The sequence below is a fragment of the Salmo salar genome, chromosome 25 (genome assembly GCF_965601325.2).
Source record: "Salmo salar chromosome 25, fSalSal1, whole genome shotgun sequence".
In the NCBI taxonomy this organism is placed as follows: domain Eukaryota; kingdom Metazoa; phylum Chordata; class Actinopteri; order Salmoniformes; family Salmonidae; genus Salmo; species Salmo salar.
This window is the reverse complement of record NC_138315.1, coordinates 8,735,144-8,748,021: the sequence shown is the minus strand read 5'-3', so window position 1 is coordinate 8,748,021 and position 12,878 is coordinate 8,735,144. Positions and strand designations below refer to the sequence as shown.

Genomic DNA, 12,878 nt, shown 5'->3' with positions numbered 1-12,878 from the left:
TCACATGTATGTGACCACAACAATTTGATTTGATTTGATGGGTGTAGTGATAATAAATAGATAAAAAGTTGCATTAAAAGACTATCTGGTTTGCCTTGCCTGAATGTAAAGAGGTGCGTAACTGGTGGCAGTGAAGTCAGACGCAGGAGAGCAGAACTAGGTAATAGCCGGAGCAGTTTAATTTCAAAACCAAAGGCATAAAGAAATGACCAACATGGGTACAAAACCCGACGCGCACCAGTAAACATGTGCACAAGCACTTACAACAAACAATTCCACACAAAGACATGGGGGGAAACAGAGGGTTAAATACACAACACTTAATGAAGGAAATGAGAACCAGGTGTGTAGGAAAACAAGACAAAACAAATGGAAAATGAAAAGGGGATCGACGATGGCTAGAAGACCGGTGACGCCGACCGCCGAACGCCGCCCGAACAAGGAGAGGAACCGACTTCGGTGGAAGTCGTAACACTGAAGAAGATAATGTTCACAAAACACATTGAATGCACTATAACCAGTTCATTTGTCTCTGTGGTTTAATTTCTGAAGTGAATCCATGTTAAAATGGCTCATGTTACGGAAGTCTTCAACTTCAACAGATATTTTTACATGCAAGGATTTTGAACTACAATTTTTATCCAAGGTTTATAATACTCAGTCAGAGTATTGGAGCCACGTGATACACAAATGAGATGTCCTACTTGCAACAGTTAGGCAAATTATTTATTATCACTGTTTAAAATGCTTTACCTTCTCCTCACTACTTGTTATTTTTAAATATTGAAAGGGTTTTATGTAAATTAGTTGGGTTTACAATTCTGACTTGGACATAATGCCCGAAGATACCACGTTCATCTGTACAACCATAGTACGCAAGTATAAACACCATGGGACCATGCAGCCATCATACCGCTCAGGAAGAAGATGTGTTCTGTCTCCTAGAGATGAACGTACTTTCGTGCGTAAAAGTGCAAATCAATCCCAGAACAACAGCATAGGACCCTGTGAAGATGCTGGAGGAAACAGGTACAAAATGATCTACAGTTGAAGTCGGAAGTTTACATATACCTTAGCCAAATACATTTAAACTGTCACAGATTATGTCATGGTGTTGTAGAGAGGACCAAAATGCAGCAGAGTTGTGGATACTCATTTTCTTTTAATAAAAAAAAAGGAGTAAGGCATCCACTGGAAAAACAATACACTAAATGATACTCACGACAGGAACAGTCTCACAGGCATACAAAAACGCAGTGCAAGAACAACTACCCACAAAACCAAGTGACAAACATACTCCGACATATATGACTCCCAATCAGGAACAACGATCCCCAGCTGTTCCTGATCAGGAGTCACAAGACCAACACAGAACATTCACACACACACAAGACTGCCACGTCCTGACCCCAAAACTACTACAACAGCTCCATCTGCTGCTCAGGACGTGACAGTACCCCCCCTCAAGGTGCAGACCCCGGAATGCACCTAACAACAGAAAACACCAACAAACAAAATCCCCAACAAAACCCATAAACAATAACCCCTAAACAATAAGGGAGGGAAGGGAGGGTGGCTGCCGTCACCGACGGCACTGTGCTACACCCTCCCTCCCCAACCCACCTATCCTGGAGGTGGCTCAGGTGCAGGACGTGGACCTCGCTCCACCTTCGGCGTCGCCCACTTTGGTGGCGCCGATAGCTGCGCCGGGCAGACGGGCCACTCGGGCTGACCCTGGCAGACAGACCACTCTGGCTGGGTCGGAAGACATGCGGGCCACTCGGGTTGGGCCGGCGGACAGGCGGGCCACTCGGGCTGGGCCGGAGGACAGGAGGGCCACTCGGGCTGGGCCGGAGGACAGGAGGGCCACTCGGGCTGGGCCGGAGGACCGGAGGGCCACTCGGGCTGGGCCGGAGGACAGGAGGGCCACTCGGGCTGGGCCGGAGGACAGGAGGCCCACTCTGGCAGCTCCGGGCAGTCGGGCCACTCTGGCAGCTCCGGGCAGTCGGGCCACTCTGGCATCTCCGGGCAGACGGGCCACTCTGGCATCTCCGGGCAGACGGGCCACTCTGGCGGCTCCTGACTAGCGGGCGGCTCTGGCGGCTCCTGACTAGCGGGCGCCTCTGGCAACTTCTGACTAGCGGGCGGCTCTGGCGACTTACGACTGGCGGGCGGCTCTGGCGACTTACGACTGGCGGGCGGCTCTGGCGACTTACGACTGGCGGGCGGCTCTGGCGACTTACGACTGGCGGGCGGCTCTGGCGACTTACGACTGGCGGGCGGCTCTGGCGACTTACGACTGGCGGGCGGCTCTGGCGACTTACGACTGGCGGGCGGCTCTGGCGACTTACGACTGGCGGGCGGCTCTGGCGACTTACGACTGGCGGGCGGCTCTGGCGACTTACGACTGGCGGGCGGCTCTGGCGACTTACGACTGGCGGGCGGCTCTGGCGACTTACGACTGGCGGGCGGCTCTGGTGACTTACGACTGGCGGGCAGCTCTGGTGACTTACGACTGGCGGGCAGCTCTGGTGACTCTTGACTGGCGGGCAGCTCTGGTGACTCTTGACTGGCGGGCAGCTCTGGTGACTGTTGACTGGCGAGGCTGGGCTGACGCACGAGACTCCTGATGCGTGGGGCTGGTACTGGACGTGCCAGCCTGGAGACGCGCACCTCCATGCTAGTACGTCTAGCGGGAAACACCGGACCGAAAGGGCGCACTGGCGGTCTTGAGTGCAGGGTTGGCATCACCCCTTCCGGCTCGATGCTCACCTTGCCCTGGCACCTGCGGGGCGCTGGTACCGGGCAGACTGGGCTGTGCATCCGTATAGGCGAGATGGTGCGTACCTCAGCGTAACATGGCGCCCTCCACCTCATACGCACCTCCCTGTAGTCACGGGTAGCTGGCTTACGGCTCTTCCTTGGCCTGGCCAAACTACATTTTGTTCTCCTGTGGCTTCCTCCTCTTCTGCTGCTTGGTCCTTTGGTGGTGGGTAGTTCTGTCACAGATTATGTCGTGGTATTGTAGAGAGGACCAAAATGCAGCAGAGTTGTGGATTCTCATTTTCTTTTAATAAAAAAAAAAGGAGTAAGGCATCCACTGGAAAAACAATACACTAAATGATACTCACGACAGGAACAGTCTCACAGGCATACAAAAACGCAGTGCAAGAACAACTACCCACAAAACCAAGTGACAAACATACTCCTACATATATGACTCCCAATCAGGAACAACGATCCCCAGCTGTTCCTGATCAGGAGTCACAAGACCAACACAGAACATTCACACACACAAGACTGCCACGTCCTGACCCCAAAACTACTACAACAGCTCCATCTGCTGGTCAGGACGTGACATAAACTCAGTTTTTCACAATTCCTGACATTTAATCCTAGTAAAAATTCCCTGTCTTATGTCAGTTAGGATCACCACTTTATTTTAAGAATGTGAAATGTCAGTATAATACTAGAGAGAAGGATTTGTTTCAGCTTTTATTTCTTTCATCACATTCCCAGTGGGTCAAACATTTTGGGTAGCCTTCCACAAGCTTCCCTCAATAAGTTGGGTGAATTTTGGCCCATTCCTCCTGATAGAGCTGGTGTAACTGAGTCAGGTTTGTAGGCCTCCTTGCTCGCACACACTTTTTCAGTTCTGCCCACATATTTTCTGTAGGATTGAGGTCAAGGTTTTGTGATGGCCACTCCAATACCTTGACTTTGTTGTCCTTAAGCCGTTTTCCCACAACTTTGGAAGTATGCTTGGGGTCATTGTCCATTTGGAAGACCCATTTGCGACCAAGCTTTAACTCCCTGACTGATGTCTTGAGATGTTGCTTCAATATATCCACATAATTTTTCTACCTCATGATGCAATCTATTTTGTGAAGTGCACCAGTCCCTCCTGCAGCAAAGCACCCCCACAACATGATGCTGCCACCCCGTGCTTCACGGTAGGAATGGTGTTCTTCGGCTTGCAAGCCTCCCCCTTTTTCCTCTAACCATAACGATGGTCATTATGGCCAAACAGTTCTATTTTTGTTTTAATCAGACCAGAGGATATTTCTCCAAAAAGTACGATCTTTGTCCCCATTGTAACGGGCGTCGTATAGAGGGGACCAAGGCGCGGCGTGTTGAGTGCTCATAATTATTCTTTAATGAAAAACGAAACACTTTACAAAGAAACAAAACGACAGCAAACAGTTCCGTCAGGCAACATACAACTAAACAGAGAACAACTACCCACAAAACACCATATAAAAAAACCCAACTTAAATATGATCTCCAATTAGAGACAACGCGAACCAGCTGCCTCTAATTCGAGATCTTCCCAAAACTCCAACATAGAAATAGAAAAACAAGAACTAAACATAGAAACAAAAAACGTAGAATGCCCACCCATATCACACCCTGACCTAACTAAACAGAGAAAAAACAGCTCTCTTAGGTCAGAGGGTGACAGTACCCCCCCAAAGGTGCGGACTCCCGGCCGCAAACCTGAACCTATAGGGGAGGGTCCGGGTGAGCATCTGTACTTGGCGGCGGCTCTGGTTCGGGGCGTAGCACCCCCACCGCCCGCTAATCCCCCCGCTTCTGTGTGTCCGGAGGAACCAGACCGTGGATCATCGCCGGAAGCTTTGGACAGCCAACTGCCGCTGAACACTCTAGGCTAAAGGCCACCACTGAAGACTCTGGGCTTCAGACCGCCGCTGAAGACTCTGGGCTTCAGACCGCCGCTGAAGACTCTGGGCTTCAGACCGCCACTGAATACTCTGGGCTGCAGACCGCCGCTGAAGACTCTGGGCTTCAGACTGCCGCTGAAGACTCTGGGCTTCAGACCGCCGCTGAATACTCTGGGCTGCAGACCGCCGCTGAACACTCTGGGCTGCAGACCGCCGCTGAACACTCTGGGCTGCAGACTGCCGTTGAATACTCTGGGCTGCAGACCGCCGCTGAAGATTCTGGACTGCAGAGCGTCGCTGGAGGCTTCGGACTGGGGAGCGTCGCTGGAGGCTCCGGACTGGGGAGCGTCGCTGGAGGCTCCGGACTGGGGAGCGTCGCTGGAGGCTCCGGACTGGGGAGCGTCGCTGGAGGCTCCGTACTGGTGAACGTCGCTGGAGGCTCTGGACTGAGGAGCGTCACTGGAGGCTCTGGACTGAGGAGGATCTCCGGAGGCTCCGGACTGGGAAGCGTCGCTATAGGTTCCGGACTAGGGACCGCTGCTGCAGGCTCCATGCCATGGATCATCTCAACAGGTTCCGCGCCACGGATCATCACTGGAGGCTTCGTACCATGGATCATCTCTACAGACTCCGGGCCATGGATCATTCCGACAGGCTTCTTGCCATGGATTATCTCTACAGGCTCCGGACCATGGATTACCTCTGGAGGCTTCATGCCATGGAACATCCCTACAGGCTCCTGGCCATGGATCATCACTACAGGCTTCATGCTAGGGATCATCTCTACATGCTTCGGACCATAGATTATCACTGGAGGCTTATCTCGTGGAGCTGGAACAGGTCTCACCGGACTGGAGAGACGCACTGAGGACCGGGTGCGCAGAGCACCGGACGTACTGGGCTATGGAGGCGCACTGGAGGGAGAGTGCGAGGAGCAGGCACCGGACGTACTGGGCTATGGAGGCGCACTGGAGGGAGAGTGCGAGGAGCAGGCACAGGACATACTGTGCTATGGAGGCGCACTGGAGGGAAAGTGCGAGGAGCAGGCACAGGACGTACTGGGCTATGGAGGCGCACTGGAGGGAGAGTGCGAGGAGCAGCCACAGGACGTACTGGGCTATGGAGGCGTACTGGAGGGAAAGTGCGAGAGGCAGGCACATGCTCACCACAATAAGCACGAGGAGTTGGCTCAGGTCTAACCTCTGGCCCCGCCAAACTACCCGTGTGCCCCCCCCCCAATTTGTTTGGGGGCTGCCTCTCGTTCTTCCCCGGTAGGCTACGAAAGCTGTCCATTACCTGGCCCCAAGTTCAGTTTCTCCTTTCAATCCAATCCTCATTAGACCAGGTATCCATCTCTGCCTGGGCACGCCACTTGATCCAATCGTGGTGGGTAGTTCTGTAACGGGCGTTGTATAGAGGGGACCAAGGCGCGGCGTGTTGAGTGCTCATAATTATTCTTTAATGAAAAACGAAACACTTTACAAAGAAACAAAACGACAGCAAACAGTTCCGTCAGGCAACATACAACTGAACAGAGAACATCTACCCACAAAACACCACTGAATTTTTTTTTTTTTTTTAAATATGATCTCCAATTAGAGACAACGCGAACCAGCTGCCTCAAATTGGAGATCATCCCAAAACTCCAACATAGAAATAGAAAAACAAGAACTAAACATAGAAACAAAAAACATAGAATGCCCACCCATATCACACCCTGACCTAACTAAACAGAGAAAAAACAGCTCTCTTAGGTCAGAGCGTGACACCCATGTGCAGTTGCAAACCGTAATCTGGATTTTTATGGCGGTTTTGGAGCAGTGGCTTCTTCCTTGCTGAGTGGCCTTTCAGGTTATATTGATATAGGCCTCGTTTTACTGTGGATATAGATACTTTTTATACCTGTTTCCTCCAGTATCTTCACAAGGTCCTTTGCTGGTGTTCTGGGATTGATTTGCACTTTTCGCACAAAAGTATGTTTATCTCTAGGAGACAGAACGTGTCTCCTTCCTGAGCGGTATGATGGCTGCGTGGTCCCATGGTGTTTATACTTACGTACTATTGTTGGTACCGATGAACGTGGTACCTTCAGGCGTTTGGAAATTGCTCCCAAGGATGAACCAGACTTGTGGAGGTCTACAATTTTCTTTCTGAGGTCTTGGCAGATTTCTTTAACTTTACCATGATGTCAGGCAAAGAGGCACTGAGGTTAAAGGTAGGCCTTGAAATACATCCACAGGTACACCTCCAATTGACTGAAATTATGTCAATTAGCCTATCAGAAGCTTTTAAATCCATGACATCATTTTCTGGAATTTTCCAAGCTGTTTAAAGGCACAGTCAACTTAGTGTATGTAAACTTCTGACCCACTGGAATTGTGATATAGTGAATTATAAGTGAAATAATCTGTCTGTAAACAATTGTTGGAAAAATTACTTGTGTCATGCACAAAGTAGATGTCCTAACCGACTATCCAAAACTATAGTTTGTTAACAAGACATTTCTAGAGTGGTTGAAAAACGAGTTTAATGACTCCAACCTAACTGTATGTAAACTTCAGACTTCAACTGTATATCCATACTAAATTGAGTCCTATGTCGACATAACCTGAAAGGCCGCTCAGCAAGGAAGAAGCCACTGCTCCAAAACCACCATAAAAATGCCAGACTACGGTTTGCAACTGCACATGGGGACAAAAATCGTACTTTTTGGAGAAATGTCCTCTGGTCTGATGAAACAAAAATAGAACTGTTTGGCCATAGTGACCATCGTTATGTTTTGAGGAAAAATGGGGAGGCTTGCAAGCCGAAGAACACCACCCAACTGTGAAGCACGGGGGTGGCAGCATCATGTTGTGGGGGTGCTTCGCTGCAGGAGGGACTGGTGCACTTCACAAAATAGACGTCATCATGAGAAAGGAAAATTATGTGGATATATTGAAGCAACATCTCAAGACTTTAGTCAGGAAGTTAAAGCTTGGTCACAAATGGGTCTTCCAAATGGACAATGACCCCAAGCATACTTCCAAAGTTGTGACAAAATGGCTTAAGGACAACAAAGTCAAGGTATTGGAGTGGCCATCACAAAGCCTTGACCTCAATCCTATAGAAAATGTGTGGGCTGAAATGAAAAAGCGTGTGCGAGCAAGAGGCCTACAAACCTGACTCAGTTACACCAGTTCTGTCAGAAGGAATGGGCCAACATTCATCCAACTTATTGTGGGAAGCTTGTGGAAGGCTACCCGAAACATTTGACCCAAGTTAAACAATGTAAAGGCATTGCTACCAAATACTAATTGAGTGTATGTAAACTTCTGAAACACTGGGAATGTGATGAAATAAATAAAAGCTGAAATAAATCATTCTCTCTACTATTATTCTGACATTTCACATTCTTAAAATAAAGTGGTGATCCTACCTGACCTAAGACAGGGAATTGTTACTAGGATTAAATGTCAGACATTGTGAAAAACTGAGTTTAAATCTATTTCGCTAAGGTGTATGTAAACTTCCGACTTCAACTGAATGGGGCCAGTCAGGTATTTGGCCTATGTTGTGTAATGAAAGAGAATTGTATTTTTAGTTGTGATATTGTGTTACAAGTTATTGATTATGCTACTGCTATAAGCGGTAGCTTATTTCTTCAACTCACAGCAGATGTGTATCGAATGAATAGGCAAATGGGACACTGATGGATTGGAAGTAGAGTCCTTATGTAAGGGCAAATATAAGTGCACTTCAGCTCACCCACGTTTTCAGTAGGCCTTCATGAAGAAATGACAGGCTAGGACCTATATGAACAACAACAGAAATACGCAGATCTACTGTTTTTGATGCACATCGGCCTTGGGCCCTTTTTCTCTTCTTTTTCTGTCCAATTCGTCTCTTCCATTTAGGTGGTCATGTGTAAAGCCCAATGTAGGATAGATAGATTATGGACAATCAGGCTTATACATTGTGCATAATGAGTTGAAAATATAGCCCATTACAGCTGCAGCCATGTGATAAAATGAATTATTGTCAGTAATTGTCACTATGGTATTCAGTCGCACCGCACTCGGCCGACAGCTTAGGGTACATTTTTTGAAATACAAGTTACTCCTGTAAACCAGTAATGGTATGAGGCAGCCAATATGATGGTTGATTGTTTTCTTCTAGACTATTGTTAGTACATGTAATATATACTTAACAAAAATATAAACGCAACAAGTAAAGTGTTGGCCCCATGTTTCATGAGCTGAAATAAAACATCCCAGAAATGTTCCATACGCACAACTGGCTCTAAGCAGATTGGAAAGAGGAGTGGCTCTAACCAGAATAGAAAGAGGAGTGGGAGGTCCCGGTGCACAACTGAGCGAGAGGACAAGTAGTAACCAAAAAAGTGTTAAACAAATCAAAATCTATTTTATATCTTCAGAGCAGCCAACCCTTTGCCTTGTTGACAGCTTTGCACAGTCTTGGCATTCTCTCAACCAGCCTCATGAGGTAGTCACCTAGGATGCATTTCAAATAACAGGTGTGCCTTGTTAAAAGTTCATTTGTGGAATTTCTTTCCTTCTTGATGCATTTGAGCCAATCAGTTGTGTTGTGACAAGGTAGGGGTGGTATACAGAAGATAGCCCTATTTGGTAAAAGATTAAGTCCATACTATGGCAAAAACAGCTCAAATGAGCAAAGAAAAAGTACAGTCCCATCATTACCTTAAGACAAGAAGGTCAGTCAATACTGAAAATTTCAAGAACTTTATTGCAGTCGCAATAATCATCAAGCGCTATGATGAAACTGGCTCTCATGAGGACTGCCACAGGAAAGGAAGACCCAGAGTTACCTCTGCTGCAGAGGATAAGTTCATTAGAGTTCGCACCCTCAGAAATTGAAGCCCAAATAAATGCTTCACAGAGTTCAAGTAACAGATACATCTTAACATCAACTGTTTAGAGGAGACTGCGTGAATCAGGCCTTCATGGTCGAATTGCTGCAAAGAAACCACTACTAAAGGACACCAATAATAAGAAGAGACTTGCTTGGCCCAAGAAACATGAGCAATGGACATTAGACTGCTGGAAATCGGTCCTTTGGTCTGATGAGTCCAAATTTGAGATTTTGGTTCTAACCGCCATGTCTTTGTGAAACGCAGAGTAGGTGAATGGAGGATCTCCGAATGTGTGGTTCCCAACATGAAGCTTGGAGGAGGAGGTGTGATGGTGTGGGGATGCTTTGCGTGTGACACTGTCTGTGATTTATTTAGAATTCAAGTTACACTTAGCCAGCATGCCTACCACAGTATTCTGCAGTGATACGTCATCCCATCTGGGTTGCGCTTAGTGGAACTATAATTTGTTTTTCAACAGTACAATGACCCAACACACCTCCAGGCTGTGTAAGGGGTATTTGACCAAGAAGGAGAGTGATGGAGTGCTGCATCAGATGACCTGGCCTCCAAATTCACCCGACCTCAACCCCATTGAGATGGTTTGGGATGAGTCGCACCGCAGAGTAATGGAAAAGCAGCCAACAAGTGCTCAGCATATGTGGGAACTCCTTCACGACTGTTGAAAAAGCATTGCAGGTGAAGCTGGTTGATTGAATGCCAAGAGTGTCCAAAGCTGTCATGAAGGCAAAGGGTTGCTACTTTGAAAAATCTAAAATATAACATATATTTTGATTTGTTTAGGTTACTACCTGATTCCATATGTGTTATTTCATTGTTTTTATGTCTTCACTATTGTTCTACAATGTAGAAAATAGTCAAAACAAAGAAAAACCCTTGAATGAGTAGGTGTGTCCAAACTTTTAACTGGTACTGTATATGTAACAAAAAAACAGTAACAACAAAAATGTAAAAACTAAGTTACTTTTGTCCTCTAAAGAAGGGGGGTGCACTGCAGGCATTTTGCCTGTCATCAGAACCATTGACTAAACATGGGCTAATTCAAGCTGTGCTAATCCAAGATCTGTGAAGCTAGCAAACTATAGAAGTTTAGCAGGCTATCTAGCAGCTGAGGTGGATAGATTGAGGTCAGACCCACAGGGTCAAAATTTGTTGAATCATTGTTGTTTAAGTTGAATGAACGTGGAAAACTGACTGGATTTTCTAAAAGTAATCAACATAAGGGAATTTATTCACCCAATTGTTTACCTATATTCAATGACCCAATTTTCCACCCAATTGTTTACCTATATTCAATGACAGGGTGACATTTTTGGTTGAATTCATGTTAGTTGACATCTCAACCAATGTAACTCAAAACTAGACGTTGAACTGATGTCTTTGCTTTGTGGGGAAAGTCCTTCATGTTCATTTGAATGCATTCAGGTCTTTTTCAAATTCACAGAATGAATCTCCAACCATTTATGTATTATGTTTGTACATGTTACAGATAGAAGGCACCTTGCGGAAAGATCTCAACACAATCGTCAAGACCAAACAACCAAAACACATAAAACGCACTATTCTTGGCTAGATTGGCCTACTATATGCTTCTCACAGAGTAGAAGGGTTTAAGTCAAGTAAGTTCATATCATATGTGGCTTACCGTCTTCCTTCACTAGTACCTCCTTCTGACACATGTCTTGCACGTTGACAGTGCAGTTGACGATGAACTCGGGTGTGGAGCAGTCATTGTGAGTGACCTCTTCACACTGATAACACTGGATCTGCAGTGCCAGCCCTGCAACATACGTGAAAAACACAGGTTTCCATTGCAAATCTGTTCCTAATTCACTTACCTGTATTAATATTTTTTTTTTTTAAGAACTCAAAATCCATTACAATACAATACAAAAGTATAAAGTGAGACATTAGTATACCCATAGACAACGAAATATACTGTGCAAAGAACACATACAGTAAGGCATGGTATGGTAAAACTATGGAACAGTTCACAAATATCTGTGCAGACATGTCCAAATTATATAACTAACTCATGTGGATCTCAGCCTTATGTGTCACTACCTCTGCAACTATAGTCCAATCCTGCACTTTGGCACATTTCACCTTTTTTCTTCTGAAAATATTTTGATATCGGCTAATATGACAAGATTCCTGTTACAACTGCAGCTGCAATTACTGTGGTTAAGTCACAGTATAATCATAAAATATGTTTTGTAATTCACCAAAACCCTGTAACTTGACATCAGCAGACATGAAACATTCACCTGACGCATTGTGCATGTTGGAGAGTGTGCTCCCCTGACAGAACATCAGATATTAGAACATTTTTCTCAAAAGGCCATTGTGTCCCCCCAAAAAATCACACGAGCATCAGAAAGCCCTGTCGGACCTTATTCAACTTGAAAATGAACCTGAAAAAAATCTAAATGTAGCTTACTCACCTAAATGTAACTTATTCACCTTATTTACAAACTATGACCACAGCAAGCAACTTCATCCAGCTACAGTTGAGTAGTGACTGGGTTTCAAATAAAAATGTAAAGAGAACAAGTTGACTGCACAATGAGCACTGCTCCATCATCCAGTGTGCAACAGTATGCCCCATCCAAATGTCACTCATTTCCTGGAGTTCTGCTTTGGTAAACATACATCTTAAACTGTTAATAAGGGCAGACAGTTGGGAAATTGCCATGTCAGGATACATGGGCGTTTTTTTTCCAGGTACCCAGGGGAAAGTTACACTAATTCAGTCAAACCAGGTTTCAGGGATACATCAAAAACGACATTCTTGGCAGGCAGAGAGAAACATTTGATACGCAGCACATGAGAGTTCTATTAGCATTAAACTCCCTCCATTACGTGAGCAAAACAAATTATGTTGATGTCATTCAATGTTAAGCAATAGAATGAAGCTACGGAACATAATACATTCCCAGTGCATAATTTGTAAATCGGGAGGTGCCGGAGCAAAATGTAAGCACGATAGTGTTGTGAAATAGGGAGGTCTGAGGTACCGGAACGCATGAGAAAGAAAAAAAATCAGCTTTATAGTAAAGCATAGCATGCATATCCTTGCGTTTGCATAGTGGCATAGAGCAGTAGAGTAGAGGCACTTACAGAAGTTGCACACATGGAGAACATTTTTAGTGGCCAAGGGTTTTCCCAAGGGTTTGGGAAAAATGTGGCCTTTTATAAAGGCATTTCATGCAATTCTACATAATTGTACATGACTGGAGACTTTGGCATAATCTTTTTTAATGACTTGTTCAAAACATGGGAGCTGGAAAACTGGGAAACTGGGA

General features: G+C 46.0%; 1 protein-coding gene across 1 annotated transcript in view; it reads right to left on the bottom strand.

Moving 5' to 3' along the window:
- LOC106586087 (ly6/PLAUR domain-containing protein 1-like) overlaps positions 1–11,856 on the bottom strand; it is a 33,746-nt gene extending 21,890 nt beyond the window's left edge. The window contains exons 1-2 of the mRNA XM_082969262.1: positions 11,841–11,856; positions 11,219–11,353 (exon numbers count right to left, since the gene is read on the bottom strand). Coding sequence (XP_082825388.1) covers positions 11,219–11,353; positions 11,841–11,856 — 151 coding nt within the window. The remainder of the gene's footprint in view (positions 1–11,218; positions 11,354–11,840) is intronic.
- Positions 11,857–12,878: the final 1,022 nt, after the last annotated feature.